At 46.1% G+C, this 19,766-nt stretch overlaps 1 protein-coding gene across 5 annotated transcripts in view; it reads right to left on the minus strand.

Moving 5' to 3' along the window:
• Positions 1-19,766, minus strand: part of LOC131490529 (protein HIRA) — a 103,970-nt gene that overhangs the window by 48,289 nt on the left and 35,915 nt on the right. For 4 of the 5 annotated variants that reach the window (XM_058692975.1, XM_058692976.1, XM_058692978.1 and 1 more), the window contains 9 exons: positions 19,558-19,648; positions 18,139-18,233; positions 10,436-10,531; positions 9,107-9,267; positions 7,122-7,289; positions 5,312-5,425; positions 3,273-3,343; positions 2,519-2,624; positions 413-628 (listed from right to left, as the gene is read on the minus strand). In XM_058692975.1, coding sequence (XP_058548958.1) covers positions 413-628; positions 2,519-2,624; positions 3,273-3,343; positions 5,312-5,425; positions 7,122-7,289; positions 9,107-9,267; positions 10,436-10,531; positions 18,139-18,233; positions 19,558-19,648 — 1,118 coding nt within the window. Of the gene's footprint in view, positions 1-412; positions 629-2,518; positions 2,625-3,272; positions 3,344-5,311; positions 5,426-7,121; positions 7,290-9,106; positions 9,268-10,435; positions 10,532-17,815; positions 17,880-18,138; positions 18,234-19,557; positions 19,649-19,766 lie in introns of those variants that run through there. The other variant, XM_058692979.1, reaches the window with a different exon arrangement.

Raw genomic sequence — 19,766 nt, forward strand, 5'->3', positions numbered from 1 at the left:
GTTTCCTGCTCTGTTCCTGCCCCATCTCCACCCCCTCCCCCAGTGAGACATGGGCTTCCAGAGGAAGAAGGGGGAACCCAATGATATATCCTAAGGACAGAACCTGACACCCACTGTTCTCAGTATCTAAAATTTCCTAAAAAGGCTAGAAGTGAGGTTTGGAAGCTCCTATAAGAAATGATATCCTCTACAGAGGCCTTTGATAAAGTGCCTTAGGCCCCATTACTACCTCATGCAGCTGATGGCAATGGGGCCAAGTGGCCCCAAACTGGCTTACCCCTGGGTCCTGTTCTAGGCACAGCATACACCTGCTTACCCAATTGTGTCTGTGCTATGTTCAGACTGCTTGTTCCCCCTGCTCTGTCCCTGGGTGTGTACCCATGTCCTCAGGGCTATGGGGACGAGCCCTCACCTTCCTAATGTCTTCTAGACTCTCCCCATTGACAACGCCAGCAACTGAGGTAGCTGAACTTGTCTCTCTGGCCGAGGCACTCTTGTGGTCCAGCTGCTGTTGTTGCTGCCTGCGCTGGTATTTGAGCATCTCTGGGTTCTCGATGACAGCTGTGGAGAGCTGGGCCTCAGTCATGATGGCCAAGCTCTTGCCATAGGTAGACTGGTGAATGCGGCTCTAGGGGAAGCAGAAAGAAGTGCAACAGACCAGCTGTGAGCAGCAACGTGGTGGCTAGTGCCCACCAGTGGGTGAGTTGCGTGTTGACTCCCCTGGTTCTGAGAATGGAAAGGGTCTTGGGCAGTGGTCCCAGGTTCTTAAATCACCCCAAGTACCCCAAACACTTTTTGGGAATCAGACACTGAAGTTCAGAGCCTTCTCACACCATTCTTGTTTGCTGTCATCAGTTCCATGTGAATGGAAGTTACCATGGGGCTGCTAACAGTATCTAAGAGTAAGGGAATGTCTGGCATAGCAAACCTGGGGAAATCTTTCTCTGCCTCTCCTGTCCCCCAACGTGTCCTGACCCTTCTGAGCAGGGTCCCTCCCTTCACCTTCCTAGGTCTCATTAATTCAATGCCACAACAAGCCGGACAGGACCCCATGTTGGCAGGGATAGCATCCCCAGCACGTTAGAGTGATTGGTGTGATGAAGAGTAGACTCACAAGGAAGGCCTAATGACCAACACGGAGGCCAGCAGCACATATGCCTCACACCAGAGGATGCTGGGCAGGGGGAGGTCACGCCTTGGGATTTGTTTCTACAGGGCCTGGTGTGTTGTGTGTGGCTGGGAACTTCCCTCCTTTGCTACCTGTCCCTTCTGCCCTCAATCCCTCCCCTGGAATCTGGAGGAGAATTCAGAGTTTGGCAGATGTTTACCTGTGTGTCTCAAACATGGGGTCCCTGCCTGCCATTTGGGAAAAGGTAAGCTAGATGGCGTTATTTTGTAGCCCTCCCCGCCAGTGCCCTCCACCGGACTCTCCAAGGGGGAGGAGAGTGCATAGGGATCCCAGGTTACCTGATGACAGTGACAAGGCAGAAAGACCTGAAGCCACTGAGACACTCATCCCTTCACTGGCAAGTGACTCTTGGGGTGCCAGGCCATTTTAGGTGCTGTCATCAAGGCAGACCCCTATGCCCAAGGGGTTTACTTCATAGCATGAAGTCCACACAGTAGCTTATGAGGGAGCCTCTACCAGTAATTGCAGCTCAAAGGGGAGAGCTGCCCACCTGCTCTGGGCTTTCACAAGGCTCCTTTCAGACAAATGAATACATTCCACTGAGTGGTGGCAAAGGCCCATCTGTAGAAATGTCTGCCTTCTAAGTCTATGGTCCATAAAGCAGGGCCTTTCCTAAAGTCCTTGAAGAAGGGCACATGGGTCACCCTGTCATGGGCAGAGAGCACAGAGGGGAGGAAGCCTATGGGCCTGGCCCATGGTTCTGTTCTCATACTTAAGGGTTGTGTATGGTCTTGGTGAAGAGTCACACTATTTTCCGAGGCTTAGTTACCTTGTTGATAAAATGAATGAGCCTTGCCTTGAAGGGTTTTATAGAATTCAAATGAAATAATACATGCAAAATACATAGCCCAGAGTCTGGCGTGCAGCAAGTGCTAAGAAACCATCAATGTTACTGCTCTATGGCAACTATGTTTGTATGACACAATGGGGAAAGGGACGTGAGCAGGAACCCTTAGGAGTCACTCTTGCTATCTCCCACATGTGAAAACATCCCAGTGTGTGGCTAATTATCACCTCAAGAACAGATGCCCAAAGTTGTTTTATTCTTAGTTCCAAAACTGATTTCTGACATGAATGAGAGCCTCATTTTTATTTAATCTATTAAATTAAATGTAAAATGTACATTTTACATTTACATTAAAATGTAAAAAAAAAAAAAAAAAAATTACCATCTGTACGAGACAAATACCCAAGAATACTTTAAGAAACAATGTGTCTGTGTATGTCCTAAGGAGAGGGTCCAATCGAAGGGGCTGTGGTGGCCATTTCTGTGGCCCAAGAGCAAGCGCAGCACTCAGGCTACCAGTTGGAGGTGTACTGTTCTCCTACCTTCTCCTCCTCGCTCAGGGGGTCTCCAAGCTCATCCTGGGAGAAATCTAGAAACGCCACAGAGCCATCCATGGAGCACACCAAGATGCCCAGCCCATTCAGAGTCCTGAAAAAGGTGGCTATTAGCAGTCTGGGAGCAAGTCCCTATGGGGCTTAACCACACCTCCAAGGCTGGACTGGGAGGGTAGCATGCAGGGTTCTTCTCAGATGCCAGAAACCCCTTGTTCCCTTCTATGGCATTCCTTGGTAGGGTGGGGGCAGGGGAGACAATCACACTGCAGAAGGTTCTGGTGCCCTTTAGTTCTTTGCACATGTACAAAGTATCTCTCACCATGTATTCCGTAAGAATTTCACTTTTATTTATTTTGAAACCATGTTTTAAAAAAACATGAAGGAATATACATCTAAATGAGGTCATTGAGAAGCAACAAATGTGTCTTCATACTTATGCTAATCTGGTTCATGCAATGACAGAGTGAAGTAAAACCAGGATCACAGCACTTTTTCCCCAAATGTCAGTTTGCCTGAGGAAGTATTTTCCAGGGGCAAATGCCAACAAAGCAGGAAGCACAGCAGCTGACTCTCCCAATGTCAGGCCCAAGCTGCCCTTTCTTGAATCATCTGCTCTGGCTACCACACCTGGGGAGGGGAGTGGCCCTGGCTGCCTGACCCCAGTCACATCTGGAAGGCCTCATGTTCCTGTATGTAGCTTCTCTTTTCCTAGCCTGTGCACTGTAATAAGAATCCATCTTACCAGGAAATATCCATGATGGATTTGTCGAATAGCTCATGGATGACAACCAAAGGCCGTTTCAGACATGTGAGCTGGAAGGAAAGAAGCAGCAAAGGTTAATGTAATGAACAAAAACTGTTTTTTGTGCACTCAGTTCTGTTAATACCAACAGTTCTAGAAGCTTGGTCTGAGTTTTTGTTGACATACAAGGCATATTCAACTCTATTCAAACAGCAACCAGCGAGATCCAAACCTGTGCAAACCAAAACCTGACATTTTAGTGTGGTCTCTGTCTGAAGGGCTTGCTGTAGTCTGGCTGGGGAGATGGCTTCATAAATGGACAATCTAGAAGGGAGAATGGGGTTCCAGAAAGGCCATGACCTGAGCAGAAGTTTACAAGCAAGGGATGGGATGCCAAGGCCTGGGCAGAAGACGAGGCAGCAAAAGTAGTGCCCAGGACAGGAAAACAGCCTCAGAGAAGCCAGCACATCTCCTCTTGGCCCAAGGAGTTCTGGTACATATGTATGCAAAGCTGGGTGTAACCGGTTACATACATCACATGGGCTCATTCTACAAAGTATGTGCAGATAGTTCAGAAACACCAAAAACAGTTTAAGTTGCCCTGAATCCAGATCTAAAGTTAACCACTATTAACACTTGGATGAGTTATTTTCTTTCGGTCTTTCTTGTGCAAATATTTTATTCTTTGGCACATGATAACTTTTTTATTTAATACATTATGTCATTAAACACCCTGTAAAAACCTGTCTTTGATGACTGCACAAGATTCACCACATGCACACTTATATCTAGTCACTCAAAGTTTGGGCTATGTGCTGTCTCCCTGTTCCCACAGCTCATATACTAGTGTCTGGCCACCCTGCTGACAAGGTCCTGGGGCCACAGTGTGGTGGGTGGGAGGGAACACCTTTTGCATGGCTCCCATCAAGTGCTGCTTCTATAGGGGAAGAGTTGCTGTGGCCACCCTAGTCCTGAGGAAAGGGAGTCTGAACTACTTGGAATCCACAAGAAGACTCTTGTCCTTACTCTAATTCCACTTCCAGAAAAAAATAGCACTGTCTCTCCTCCCAAAAATGTGCCTACAGACCACTCAGAAATCTGGAACCTTTACGAACATCTGACCTCAGCATTCTAAGAAAATGAATATATGATCAGTGATGTTTTGGGTAAAGCACCACAAATGAAACTCCAGGCCAGAAGGAGCCCAGGAAGAACACGCCTGGAACTACCTATGGTAGGGTTCAGGTTCTGAAATGTCACATGAATACGGGCCTGAAAAAAAAAATCAGTGTACACACAGCAATCAATTTCTCTGTGACAAAGAACTGTAATAAATGCTGCCAGAGGATAACCTTCAAGTCTACAACTATAAGTCCACTCTGCTTACAGGGAACTTGTAATTAGTTAGCAATAAACTAATGCTAAATTAGCTAAATGCTAATGCTAAATGCAACAACACACATGCATCTCAATATTATGCCAAGTGAAAGCAATGCAGGACATAAAAAGTAAACACTGCACAACTCATCAATGTGACAGACATTGTTGGAGTGGCTGCCTTGGCCAAGGGGTGTTGGGAAGTGGGTTCTTGACTGGGCAGGGATGAGGGGTTCTGGGGTGGTGGTTACACTGGTGTAAACATGTATGACAATGCATTGACCTGTATACTTCAGGTGAATACATTTGCTGTAGGTTATATAAGGATACAAAGTTTTTCTAAAAGGAAGCAAACATAGCATGCCAACTGAAGGTATTCCCTGAATCTGGACATAAGAGTTGCTCTGACTGGGGCTCAGGGTGGCCTCTCCTAGCTCGCCCCAAGCCTAGTCTTCAGCACTTCCTTCCTCCTGGGGTAATGAGAGGGCCTGACCCCAGATCTGGGGCGGAAACACACACTGAGCACCACTGAAAGTGGGGGGTAGGGGAGTCACTCCAAGCTTCTGGGCTCTGCCTCCTTCACCAGTTCCTTCTCCTTTGCCCTGCAGGAGCCACAAAAGGTCTTGGTGGGGGAGGTGGGGAGGGAAGGAGTGGGGGCTCACCCAGACAGAGAGAGAACGGTCCTTGCTGCCAACAGCACAGCAGCAATATGGGCAGCTGGGCTTTGCAGAACTCCCATTCTTCTGCTTCTTTTTGAAGATTTTTGGGTTGAATTTCTAAACCAAATAACAAATGTTAAAATAATTAATCAAGCATCAAGCACAAACCCTATGCCCAGTATCAGAAATATAGCACAATACCAGTCTATTGGTGGGAAACCCACACTGACATTCTCCCAGCCCCAGGCACTCAGCATACTTTATTTCATCGTCATAACTACCCACGAGGCATTTTGCTGAGGATGAAATGGAGTCTCAGAGAGGCCAGGAAACATGGGCTAAGTCACCCAATGAGTAAGTGGTGAGACAAGGATTTGAGGCTGGCTCAACCAACTCTCCATTTCTGGGCTTGCAGCCAGGTTGATGGCATGGGAGCTACTGAAGCTTGCTCTCTGAATTCCTCCTGGCCTGGGCAAGGCCAGTTCCAGGACGTGGCTTTAGGGATAAAGTCCTGACAGAGGTCAATGGGACTGTCAGATGTCTACTCCATTAATCCCTTCCCCTTCACTGTAGTTGTTGCTCGGAGTCAAAACTAGCAGATGCTGATCAGCCCCGCATGATCTCACTTGGCCAGGACAATGGCTAAGTCACACTAAAGTGCACTCTGGGGTTTATCCTCAGTGTAACCTGGGTGCTGCTTTTGGCAAGGCTGGAAGCACACAGAGAGCTCCCTGCCACATTCCTGAATTGAAAGAGTGGGAACTCTAGAGTCAGAGCTGGAATCCCCACGCCAGGACAAATGAGGAGGAAAGGTGGCTCCGGGGAGCCTGATGTCAGCTGGCCTGGCCCAGAGGGGTTCTAATCCCAGAGGCTAGGCAAGAATAGCCAGGTGCACAGAGACCAGAAACATAGAACCTGGAGGTGTGCATCCTGGGCTTGAGTCTTGGCTACCCTGGGTTGGCTGAGAGGCCTCAACACCATGATCTCACAAACTACTCTTAAACAGTGCCTGTGAGGACCACTTGACAGAGTCATGTGGAAGCACCATGCTAACCCGAAGCAGTGATTTTTCAAACATTTTAGTAACAAGGGCCTGGCTTTGAACAAAGTCCTACATGGGCTCTAATACAAAAAAAAAATTAAAGAAGTAATATTTTATTTGTATAAAAGTTATAAATATTTTAAACTACAATATATAGTATTTATCATGAATTTAAACAATGGTAAGGATGAGCCCATTTTAAGGAATACAAAAAAACTGAGATCAGAGTCCTGGATGATCCTTCACTTTTACCAACCTTTAGCCCACCAACTTATTTTCTTTGTTTTGGTTGCCCAGTGCTGAGAAAATCCTCGTTAATAGTAGACCGCATCTGCTGGCTCTCATGTCGACTGGGCGGGGCAACTCCAGACTCAGGTGATCCACAGCACGGCCTCATAGCTATGACTGTCTAGTGCTGGGATGCAGGAACATGTGCTCAACAGGCACCCGGACTGCACCTGTGCTCCCGAGTCTGGCTCGTGGGGCACTTGTCAGGACCAGTATGCTTGAGCACCGTGACCTGACCCAAATGTGTAAAAAGGCGAGTGTGGAGCTACAGTGTTCCTAATCACAGATTGATTTTGGTGATACTCATTAAAACATGTGAATATATATTGTTTTGTAAAATCACTTCAAAAACTGTGAAACGTAAGTATTTAAAATGAAACAAGGATGTGGCATGTGCTGACTCTCAGAGCCCACCACCACAGTCCCACATTTGACCCAGCCTTGAGGCAAGGCACCTCCCAGGCTGAGGCTAAGCACACTCACAACAACAGTCACAGCTTTCCGGTGCCCGACAAAGTCCATGTTGGTCTTCCAGCCCTCCCGTTCAATGATCTGGGCAGTGGGGCCAGAGTTGTTCATGGCGTGGGCAGACACCAGGTAGTGCCCATCAGGTGACCAGCTGAGCCGCAACACATGGGTTGTCCCTCCACACTGAAAGAAACATCTGCAATTGGAAGGAGCTCAAAGCCAATTGTGTGACCAACACTGTGGCCTCAAGAATAGAGGTGAATTCTGATTTATAAATGTATGATAGCAGAGCATGTACCCAAGCTTCTGGCTACATGAATAGCTGTAACTCCAGTCTCTCCAGATGATGTAACAAAAAAGGTGCTGTTAGATGAGCCTGGGAGCTGCAGCATCCTACACTCCCCTATGGGAGCTGAACACCACACAGTGGCATAGGCCTCAGGGGATCTGCAGGACAGCCACCTCTTTTAACTCTCAATTCTGCATGGGTCAAATCTATCTGGTCACCGACCTCTTTCTTCTGCCCAGCATGTTAACCCTACCACATGAGGTCTGCAGAACATTCACTTCCGTGGAAGAAGAGTCCTATGGACCCTCAGGAGCCAGTCTCTGTGAGGCAGCCAGTAACCATGAGCCACTATGTGCTCTCTTGAGCCTGCCTCCTCAACTGAAGCCTGGTGGTGTTACTAGCAAAGGGGAAGAGCTTCATAAAGTCCATATAAACTATAAAACACATAGCAGAAAGGCACGGTTTACCTGACCTGGTCTAGGGCTGAAACAAGACATCTTTCCACATTATTACTGCAAAGTAAGATGATATGGGCCATAAAACCAGCCCCCTAAAGCTCAAGGTTGGCTTAGGGCAGTTTTAAAGACTTAAGAGTCAAGATCTTGGCCTCATAGCCCCAGAAGAGGGCAGGACAAGGTGGGGCCTGAATGCAGTGACACATCTGCCTCAACTTCCAGGTGGGTCACAGACCCAGGCAGGACAGGCTGACCCCTGAGGCTGAGGAGTCCTGTCTGCTCCCACTGGGACTCCAAACACCCCTGCCCACCTTCCATAACTGCCCACAGGAGCCTCGCTAGTGGGACCCCACTGACTAGTCACTGGAACCCTGAGGAGGAGCCCCAGAAGGCATGAAGGCCCATGTCCCCTGTTCCAGACTATAGCCAAGAAGGGCAAGATTAAGTAGGGTGAATAACAGTGCTAATGTGGTGCTGTTGGTTTGGGGAAAACGGAATACATGATTTCTACCTTCCTTCTACAGCCAGCCCTGAACCGTGGGGGAACGTCTATTCCTCCTGCAAAACTTTGCTCACAGCCCTCACTCTGAGAAGCCTTCCCTGATGCGATCACTTCTCCTGGGCTATTTCTGCACATTCTGAACAACTCCACCACCATGCTCACAACTGATGTGAAAGTCTATCTTTCCCACGAGGCTCTAAGCTTCAAGGGAAAGACTCCATCTTAGTCCACTTTCATTTCATTTACCTAATACTGCCCTTCTCACAGTAGGCACTTAAGATCTGATTCCATATGAAATGAGAACCCAAATAAAGGAAGAGACAGTAAAATACTTTACAAGTCACTGCAGTTCAACCTCTAGACATTGTGCACACTGTACTCATAACGCTAGCCTAGAAAGATGTTGGATGGCCTGCAGAGTGCAAGTCAGTGAGCAAAGCCACAGCACAGTTAGGAAAAATAAAAGAGAGGGTCTCCTCCACCTGTGTGGCACAATGGTGAGGGAGCATTGCTAAGGGGTTTTCTTCAGCTTTTTCTCACTTCAAAGTTGGACATTTAATACCATCTGAGAAATGAAAGATTTTCATCATCTGACTCTTTGGGGCAGAGGGCCTGCCCCAGAGAACCCTGACCAGTCTGCTCAGGCCCTGGAACTCCGCATTCACCCATGAGGTCTGGACCCCAGCCAGTTCCTCCTCTGTGCACTGAGGCCAGTGGGGGCTGATGGACCAAGCTCCCTGGGCTGGATCCTTACCTCATCAAAAGGTTTGGTGATGCTGGTCTCCAACTGCCAGTCCAGCGTTCTCCACACCTTCAGGCTGCGGTCGTCAGCTTGAGAGGCAATGTATTTACCAACAGGGTCCCAGGTCAACCCCTTTACCAAGCCAGAATGGCCTCTCAGAGTAGCGAGAATTTCTGTGGAGAAAAAGAAGAGATTGGAAAGGTATTAGCTAGGGGAAAATGATGAGTCTGTCTAAACATGAGCTGCAATCCATGGGCTATGGAATGGTTAGCCAAGAGAAGGGATCTCAGGCGTCTACCTTCGTCAGCTCCCACCCCTGGGCACAAGCAGAAGAGCCCCCTAATCTGATCTCTATCAAGGCAAAGCAACTTGAAGGAAGGACTGTACCTAGGAGGCAGGCACGATGCATGAGCCCCCTAAAGGGCAGGCAAGGAGGGACACAGGCTTGGGCCAGAGGCAAATTCTGCCTCTTGGACTTGCCTGCAGTTGGTAGCTCTGCCAGTGGTTTCCCTTTCTGAACAGAAGGTCATGCCCACCTGGGCTCTGACATCAGCATTTCTGATGTGAACCTCCCTGGCAGCTCCCCCCATAAGGAGCTGGCCTGACAGCTCAGGGGAAAGGGCACTGTGCTAAAAGTCCTTTGTAAGTCATCACTGAGACAAAGGTGTGTGGGATGGCACGTCCTAGGGATCTATAATCTAAATACTACTCCAGCACTCCATGACCAGGATGAAAATGGACCTACACATCTTGGTAGCTTATAAAGAGAGAAAATGACTTGGATCAAGGTCACGGGGGATGCTTCTTAGCCCATGAAGAAAACATATTCCAGATACTAGCAGAAAAAGGATATGTATCTTACCAGTTATAATCTGCAGTGATATGCCAGGTTATGCCATCTGTTGTGACTTTAAACACATTAATAAGAAAAATAATCTTTTGCAAAATTGGATTTGTTAGCCTGTATGTGCTCAAAGGCTTCAGAGAGTAGATGGCAACTGAGCGAAGGCTGGACCCCAGTGGCGGGAAGCCATACCCTCAAGGGCATATGTGTATGTGGGGGTGCCAGGTGCCCAAGTACATGCGATGCCATCCTATCAGCCTCATGATCTGCAGCACATCCATGCTAGCACTCATTTACAATTTTCTTTAACATAAACCTCTTTTAAAACCTTAAACAAATGTCAATGATGCAGAACAAAAGAACAGAGTCTCTGACAAGACAATGTGAATCCTCATCCACTATGAGGCACTTGTTGCCACCAGCCTAAGGAGACCAAGAGCCCACGCTGCTCCAGATGAGCAGCCCATTTCTGCCACCACCCAGTCAGAGGCCCAGACCTGGGAACTTCACAGCGTTCCAGATGACGACAGTGTTATCCACGCTGCACGAGGCCAGCCAGGCATCATGGGGAGACCATGCTACATCCATTACATCTGGAAGACAGAGGGCTGGTAGTGAGTCTCTTACCTGGTGCACAGACTTGGCTAGGGGGGCACTCAGCAACGCCTGTCTGCCAAGTGGGCCAGTACCCCTAGCATTCCATGTCTGAGGAAACTTGAGATCATAACTAGACTATTTCTTAAAAACCAATCTGCAAAACTTCCCCACTAATGTTTTTGAATTGGTCATGACATTTGAAGCATCCAAGTGACCTCAATCACCCCTTTGACAGATGAGGCAACTGAGGATCATAGCTGAGAGGTTGGGGCTACGTAGAAGAACCCTGGCTCTGACACCTGCTGGGTCTGTGGCCTCAGGCTCACTAAGCTTGCTTCTCTGATCCCAATTGGGCCTGAGAGCCCTTTGAGCACTACAGGTACAGCACCTGGCAGAATGTCTGGCACACAGCACTCAATAGGTACCAAATGAGCGGGACCATCTTCAGGCCCTTCGCACGAACCAGACCTCATCTCCAAGATCCTGCCAGAGCATCCCTCCCCTACAGAGCCCCCAAACACAATTATTCATATTCACTTCTTTTGTAACTCAGTTTTCTCATGTGTAAAATGCAGATTAAAAACAAAAAACAAAAAACAAAGCTCAGAGGGTTATTACAAGGATTAAATGTGAAAAAGTGCTGTAGCACGGTGCCAGGCACACACCAAGGCATTGATATAGATCAGCTGTGACAGTGACAATGACCAGGCCCATCTCACCATCCAGGTGTGACTTTTCTCTAACCTCTGTGCCTGGTGCAGTGCTAGGTATGAGAATGGCTGGTGAGAGATGAAGAAACAGAAACACGGCATCAAGTTAACAGCTTTCTAGTCCTCTCCTCACAGGACTTTTTAAAATGTGTAAGCAAAATATTCAAAAGTTCTATTTTGTTTTTTTCTATTTTTAAAAAAAATCTTCAGGGACAGCTTAATGCATTTTTTCCCACATGGTATTGTACTTGGTACTTCACACAGCATACACACTAGTGTGCTGCACTTAGTATTCTTTTTAATTAAAAAAAATGTTTATTTTGAGAGAGGAAGAGAGAGTGTGCATGAGAGAGGGGGAGGGGAGAGGGAGGGAAGGAGGGAGGGAGGGAGGGAGGGAGGGAGGGAGAGAGAGAGAGAGAGAGAGAGAGAGAGAGAGAATCCCAACCAAGCTCCATGCTGTCACAGCAGAGCCTGATGAGGGGCTCAATCTCCTGAACTGTGAGATCATGACCTGAGCCGAAATCAAGAGTCAGATGTTTAACTGACTGAGCCACCCAGCCACCCCACGCATTTAGTATTCTAATAGCCTATGTGATCCTGAGGGCTTCTCCTGTTTTGCTCTGCATTCTTTGTCTTTTTTTTATTTATTTAAAAAAAAAATTTTTTTTAACGTTTATTTATTTTTGAGACAGAGAGAGACAGAGCATGAATAGGGGAGGGTCAGAGAGAGAGAGAGGGAGACACAGAATCTGAAACAGGCTCCAGGCTCTGAGCTGTCAGCACAGAGCCCAACGCGGGGCTTGAACTCACGGACCGTGAGATCATGACCTGAGCTGAAGTCAGATGCTTAACCGACTGAGCCACCCAGGCGCCCCTGCATCCTGTCTTTGAGAGCATTCACTACCATAAATAGACCTAATTTAACAATGAACTATAACTGGTTTCCAGGTTTTCATGCTAATGAACACACAGCCATATGCCACTCTCTACACTCTGGTTTATTTCTTGTGACTGATGTGGCAAAGTGGGACTCTGGGTAGAAGGCCTAAAGGTTTTCCTAAGTCTAGACTCTCTTAACCCTGTGGACTGCATTCCAGAGACCTCTAGAACTTTACACTTTTATAAGCAGGATGTCCATTTCAAATTCTCTTATTAGCTTGAGGGTTATGATTTTTCCCTTCTAACTTATGAAGTACATTTTTATATTTTAACTTCACTTTGATTAGTAATGAAAGTGAAGATTTTTCACATGTTTGTCTAACAAAGTTGTCTTCTTAGACTATTTTCTTCCTTTCTTGTCTGTTGGGAGGTTTTTTGTGCAGCAGGTCTGACAAGCACAAATGTAGTGCCTATAAAAATGAGGAATAAGAACCTCCTCTAGGAGCTTCCAGGCCAGGAGGGGCAAATGTGTAAACATCAGAATTTCACTGCGGTACCTAAGTCTTAGAGCAGAGAAGTAGTCAGCTGAGAATTCCAGAAAGGAGATTTCATTTTCTTAGCAATTTTCATAGACTATTGATAATACAGGCATTAGCTGCAAATTCTATCAGTTTTAACTTCCTAACACCGCAGGCGATTTATGACGTAAAGTCTGTTATTCTCCTTAGTGATGTCTTTTATTGCCTGTTAACCTTCAAAAATATTCTCTCTGCTAGAGGTCTGATAAATATTCAATTCTGCAACAATTCAATTGTTTTATTCTGCTTTAATTATTTAGAATGTTTCTCTCTTTAATATCTGGAATTTATTTCAGTGCATGCTATACTTAGTGAAGCTCTATATTACTCTCCCCTCATCCACAAACTGTATAATGGTTATTCTATCACTTGTGATAGAATCTCCATAATTGATAACTGATGCCTCCTTCACAATACATCAAGTTGTTAGGTACATGTACCTGACTTCAATGTTGGTTAAGTTTTGGTCCCAAACCCATGACATTTTAAATCACTGAAGCTTTGAATGTTTTCTTCCACAACCTTCCTTATAATTCCGAATGCCCTTCGGAGTCACTGCTAAGTTATGCTGTAAATCCACATAAGTGACATAATTTTCTCCCTAAACCCCTGTTTTGGAGTTTCAGTCTTCAGACTATACCACTCCCTCTCCTTCCCATTGCACATCTACATATATCTGACACCCTCCTGCACTTAAAGAGTTAAATTTCTGGTCACATGTCACTCCAGAAACTCTCATCATCATCCTTGCTGATTCTAGGAGGATAATCTTTTGTTTTGTTTTGACACAAGGCTCTTGGATCCTTAAACTTCACAGCCTCCTCCAGTGGCCTTGGCTTCTACTACCTCAGGCACTCATTCCCAGTCATGCCCAGAGACCCTCCCTGACAGATCACTGCAACTCTTCCCTGGTCTCATTCCAACCCTCCCACACTCCTACCATCAACCCAGTGCTTCCAGCTCCCTCTCAACTCCAACAGGGCTTGCAGGTGCTATGGGCCTTCTGCTGTCTCCCTATTCGGATTAGAGTCCACCATAACCCTCTGCTCTTCTCCCGTGTTTTCACATGTGCCTGACAAAACCCAGCCTGGTTCAATCTAGCTATTTCCTCCCCTCCCCATCCCAGTCTTTCTTGAGCATCCTCCAATGAGTCTTCCACCCAACAACACCAAAACGAACAGCAGTAGCCAAGGCCATGGGCAGCCTCCATGCCATCAAGTCCAATGGTCAATATCCTCGCCCTTACCTGACCCCCAGGCAACATGTGATGCACTGCTTAATCACTTTTCCTTCAAATGCTCTCTCCACTGTCTTAAACTGGCCTCCTCTCCGACTCAGCCTGTTTCACTTGTTCCTCATCACCCCAAAGCCCAACCTCTACCCTTGGCCTCCAGTCCCACCTATGCTTCTCCCCTGTACTCAACTTTCACATATCAAAATGCCTATGCAGCAGGACACTTACACCCCTGCTAGACAATGCAAACCAAACATGCCCCAAAGCATTTCTAAACATTTCCCCCAGCAAACATTTCTGTCCCACCTACACACTTTCCATCAGGTGATGGCATATGCATCCTTACCACCCTCCAGGCCACAGTCAAGGAAGCCGTCCTGATTCCTTTGCTTATCTCACATACCCTACATCCCATCCACCAGGAACTCTGCCTCTGACTACCGCTCCTTGTGACTTCCACTGCTACAACCCAGGTCCACTGTCTCTCACCAAGATTATGTGAGCAGCCTCATCAGTGGTCTCTCTAGTGCCGTCCATAGTCCATGCAGCTGCCACAGGCCTTGCTTCTCTGCTCAAAGCCCTACTGAGCCTTCCCATCTCACTCAGAGAAGAGCCCCTCCTAATGGCCTAGAAGGCCTGTCCCTGCTTCCCTCCCCTGTTCACTCCTTGTGTCCTAGTTCTCTGAATACACCAAGCACACATCCACACTCCAAGGCTGTTGCCCTGGCTATTTCTTTAGCTTGGTAAGTTCTTTGGATGTGCACACAGTTGTCCCTTAACCTCTACCTGGTCTTCCCTTGCATGTCACCTTCTCAGTGAGGCCTCCTCGAGAACCTCGTCTTATTTTGTTCCCCAGCACTTAACTTCTAGTTTCTGACATGACTAGTTTATTGTCTGTCTCTTTTAAAAGAACGTAAACTCTCTGAGGGTTGAACAGTACTCAGAACATACTGGGTGCTCAATAAATATTTGTTAAAAGAATTTAGGAAAAAATTGTGTATTTTATTCAGTTTTTCCATTTATCAAGTGGTCATTTTATCTCTCTCAAAAAAGGTTTGTAGTTTAAGTCTTACAGACCTCATATATTTCTTGGTAAGATTATTCCTGGGTATTTACAACTTTTGTTCCTGCTGTATAAGAGTTCTCTTTTTATGATTAGATATTCTAATTTGCTAGTACTAATGAAAGATGAATAATTAAAAATTTTCTTGGGGAGCCTGGATGGCTCAGTTGGTTAATGTCTGTCTTCGGCTCAGGTCATGATCTCAGGGTTTGTGAGTTCGAGTCCTGTGTCGGGCTCTGTGCTGACAGCTCAGAGCCTGGAGCCTGCTTCGGATTCTGTGTCTCCCTCTTTCTCTGACCCTCCCCTGCTCGTGTTCTGTCTCTCAAAAATAAATAAGCGTTAAAAAAAAAATTAAAAAAAATTTTTTCTTATAGAAGACCAATCCAATGACTCGTTTTTATTAGTCCTAAGTACTTTTCAATTTTTTTTAAGTTCTAACAACTTTGAGTTATAATATTTGCCATTGGTTTGAAAAGACATAGGACACTTTCAGGTTAAGGAAATAACTTCCTATGGCCATTTTAAAAACATTTTTTAGAAATTGATGCTGAATTATCTGATATTCCTTTCAGAATACCTCCTAAGATGACTGTCTTTTTAAAAGTAGGCTCTATGCTCAATGTGAGGCTTGAACTCATAACCTTGAGATTAAGAGTCGCATGCTCTACTGACTGAGCCAGCCAGGTTCCCCAACTATCTTTTCTTATTTAACCTCCTAGTATGTTGTTAAGAGTAATAGATTACCTTTACACAAAATTCTTCCAAAGTTACCAAATTCACCTGCATTATGTTTCTTATTTTTCTATCTTTTTTCATATTCATCTATGCTTTGTGTGTGTGTGTGTGTGTTCTTTTAAGTTTTGGAAACCCAGAGTTATAGCTTCCTTTGAAGAATAAATATTTCTACATTTTGGAATAATTTTTCTTAAAAGCTTGAAACAATGCATCAACAAGTCAACAAATAATTTAGTATTAGGAGTCATTTCTGATGACTCCAACTTCTTCATTGGTTAACTACTTTAAGAAGTTTTCCTTAACCTTATGGTATCAATTCTGAAAACTTGCATTTTCTAGATTATATTTTTTTGGAATTTTATTTTATTTTTTTAGTTCAAAAACATTATGCTATACTCTGATGATTTTTTTCCCTCTAGGTTAAATGTTTTCCTAGACCCTTTACTTCTAATTTCATCTAGGTCTTTTCTCCCTATCCCCCTATTAAGTATGCCAAGTGTATGTTTTTCACGCTTTGCTTTTTTTAAAAAAAAAAATTTTTTTTTTTAATGTTTATTTATTTTTGAGACAGAGAGAGACAGAGCGTGAACAGGGGAGGGGCAGAGAGAGAGGGAGACACAGAATCTGAAACAGGCTCCAGGCTCTGAGCTGTCAGCACAGAGCCCGACGCGGGGCTCGAACTCACGGACTGCAAGATCGTGACCTGAGCTGAAGTCGGCCGCTTAACCGACTGAGCCATCCAGGCGCCCCTTTCACGCTTTGCTTTTAAAACCCAGTGTTTTCTATTTATTTCTGCCTTCCCACTGATTTTTCTTCTTCCAACAGTTCTGCCCACCGCTGCTATCAGGACCACTGAATAAGCAGTGGGTAACCCTGCTGAAAGTGGGCAACCCTACTTGCCTGGTAAAGAAGAGCCCTGGAGAGAAGTCGAGGTTATGGCTCAGCCCAAGTCTCAGATTAGGAAACCCATCAAAGGTCTCATTGAGGCCTTACCCCACACTTGAACACCTGCATGGACACTTTCTCCAAGTTCCAGAGGAGCCCAACTAGATAGACCTTGCTGTGAGCAACTGTGAATAAGTGAGGTTAAGTTACACGTTTTTATGGCTATCAACAATTACACAATGCTACTCTGTCAGTTTTCAAAAATGTAGAATTAATCTATGGTCACCTAGAGGTAAGTCTGTTCACCTTTAACATGTCTGTAGAGTATTTGCAGAGCATATCCTGTCAGCAGATTATAGGTGATGCCTTCCAAACCTCTCACTCTTGTCCCATCTTCTCCCAGGGCTCCAGGCTCAATTCCAATGGGTCTTGTGACATTCTTCCCCATCCCCGCTCCCCAAACTCAGCATATGCCACACTGAACTGGTGTCCATCCCTGTAAGCCCACTATCATTATGGCCTGAGAGAGGACACCACTGGTAATGTAGGCACCAGCTAGGAATCTCCTTCGTCCCTCACTTGCTTTGTCCTAAGAATTTCCCAAGTCATTCTCCCTCTCTATCCCAATTATCCCAGGCCTGGTTCAGGCCCTTGCAGTTTTCATCTGAGCCACTAAAACAGGCTCTTCTCTAACCTGTCAGAATGATCCCCCTCTTATACCTCAAAGCTTTTAATGTCTCCTGTCTCTTCCACGATAAAGGCCACCTTCATTAACGGGGAGCAAGAACCATCTGTGTCCTGGTCCTTGATACTCAGCCAGCCCCACTCTGTGCTGCTCCCTTGCCTTGTATGTAAAGATCTAGCAGTGGTGAAATGCTGCCAACCCACCATGCACGTCAGGCCTTTCTGGCTTCTGCTGTCACCCTGACTAGGAAAACACTTCAGGCCATTCTTGGGCAAGACCACAGGCTTCTATTTTGAGGTATAGTCCCTCTAGTATCCCTGGCATCTGAGTGTACAGCACATGGCTTATGACAGCTATTGATTGCCCTTCTTCCTCTTCAGTCCAAACCTGTCCCTTTCCATTCCAAATCTATTAAACATTTTGCGAAATTACTCAAGGTCAAGTGAAAAACTTTTCCTTGAGCCCCTTTTTATGTGTGCTCGTTTCTGTGGAATAAATAAAGTGTGCTTACAGACTTAGTGATCCACTGATGAAGGTAGTGATTCAGTTCACCAGGAAAAACAGCAGAACGTGGGGATTCTACATTGAAGATATAAACATATACCCCATGAGGGCAGGAGTGGGGGCGCTGAATGCAGCTGGAGGCAGGCAGTGGGGATGGTAACTGCACAGACCTTGAGGGACAGGCTGGGTGTGACCGATGGTGATGGGGAGGGATGGCCCAGACGCAAGGCTGCTTTAAGAACCAAAACAGTCCACGGGGGCTGTGGAGGTGCTGCTGCTGATTTCAGACAGCTGCCAGGGCCACCCACCCCAACAGGCAGCCCCACTCACCGCCTGAGTGACTCCGGAGGATAGAGACACATCGCCATTGCTCCACGTTGGCAAGCTTACCACTGGAGCCGAACACAGTGCTGGGGCCGATGTACCTGTGTGAAAGAGGAGTCAGAAAGGCACTCCAGGCATGCTCTAGGCACTGCACAGAGATGCTCACTGCAGCACAGCTTATCATGGCAGACAGAACAAAGCAAAACCAGACAATGGCTGGAAAGCATTGAATTGGTGAACAACAGAGGCTGATTAGGTAAGTTATGTTCCATGCACTTTATCAAATACCAAATAGCCATCACAAATCTTGTGGTAAAAGACTATCCACTGCATGGTGAAATGTTCACCATATATAATTAAGTGAAAGAAGCAGGCCACAGGACATCTTATACAGCTAGATATCAGTATGTAAAGAAAAAGAATACATGTAACATGGGTATCATCTATGCGTGGAAAATGGTTAAGACACACAAAAAATACCAAAATATTAACTTTGGCTTTCTTCGGGTGGTGGGATGGTGATTTCTTTTATATATTTTTTTCAGATTTCCAAATTATATACTAAATATGTTATTTATGTTGACTAAAGCAGCAAAACCAACAGTCTTTTTAAAGCCCTCTTGGAAAGCACTCATAGCTCCTGCCATGTGAGCAGTTGGGTGGGTCCCCATGAAGGTGGTGTTAACACCATTGATGCACAGAGCCTCTGTTAACATCCTTTGCTCCCACAGAACTCTTATAGACCCACAGAAAAACTTCACCGAGTGGACCAAAGGAGACAGCATGTCTTTGCTCTCATGGCCATGTCCATGGGGCCACTTTGGCTAGGCAGTGGGCTAGGGTCTGGTTCCCTAGTCTGACTAGCCCCCAGAGTTACCTGGGGAGCTGGTTATGAAACAGAGTCCCAGGACCCACCCTGAGAGACTCAGTCTAGGTTTAAAGAAAATGTTTTGTAGGTGATGGTTAGTTCATTGTGGGTACAGAGCAGGACTTTGAAGGGGTACTCCTTACTATCCCAGGGTGAGGCTGACAGAGAATGAGGTGAATGGCAAAGAGGGTGGGCTCTGGGTCCCCTCCCCCAAATCCCATCAGAGCACCTTGATGTTTACCTATGTTGTATGTTGGAAAATTTCATTTGGAAAACAAAACAAACAAAACCACCAACATCAGCAATGGACAGAATGAGCTTTTCAGGTAGATACTCTGCAGCCCTGTAAGGGGGTGACTGAGCAGGTCTCCAGGCAGGTAGGTGGCCTCCTGACACCCTGGTCAGGCCCCAGCTACTCCTGGCCTATGTGTCTTCCTGCTACTCAGGAAGTTGGAGCTCTATGGACTTCAGTGCCAGAGTGGGAAAAGGTGACTGTGATTAAGACCAGCCAAGAAGCTTCTAAAAATAAAATGTGAAGAAAGGAAAATGATGCTTACGTAGCCCGTTTCCACACCATAATCAGTTTGTCATCTCCCCCAGAAGCTAAATACATCCCACTGTTTGACCACCGCACACAGTTCACACATGCTGGGAAGAAAAAAAAATAGGGTGATGAAAATCCAATAGTCACGCCCATTTGCTTTATGCAGAGTCTGGCAAGATGCAAAGAGTTTATAAAACCTACTCTGTCTCAACTATTCAAGGC

This window comes from Neofelis nebulosa, chromosome 11 (genome assembly GCF_028018385.1).
Source record: "Neofelis nebulosa isolate mNeoNeb1 chromosome 11, mNeoNeb1.pri, whole genome shotgun sequence".
Classification (NCBI taxonomy): Eukaryota; Metazoa; Chordata; class Mammalia; order Carnivora; family Felidae; genus Neofelis; species Neofelis nebulosa.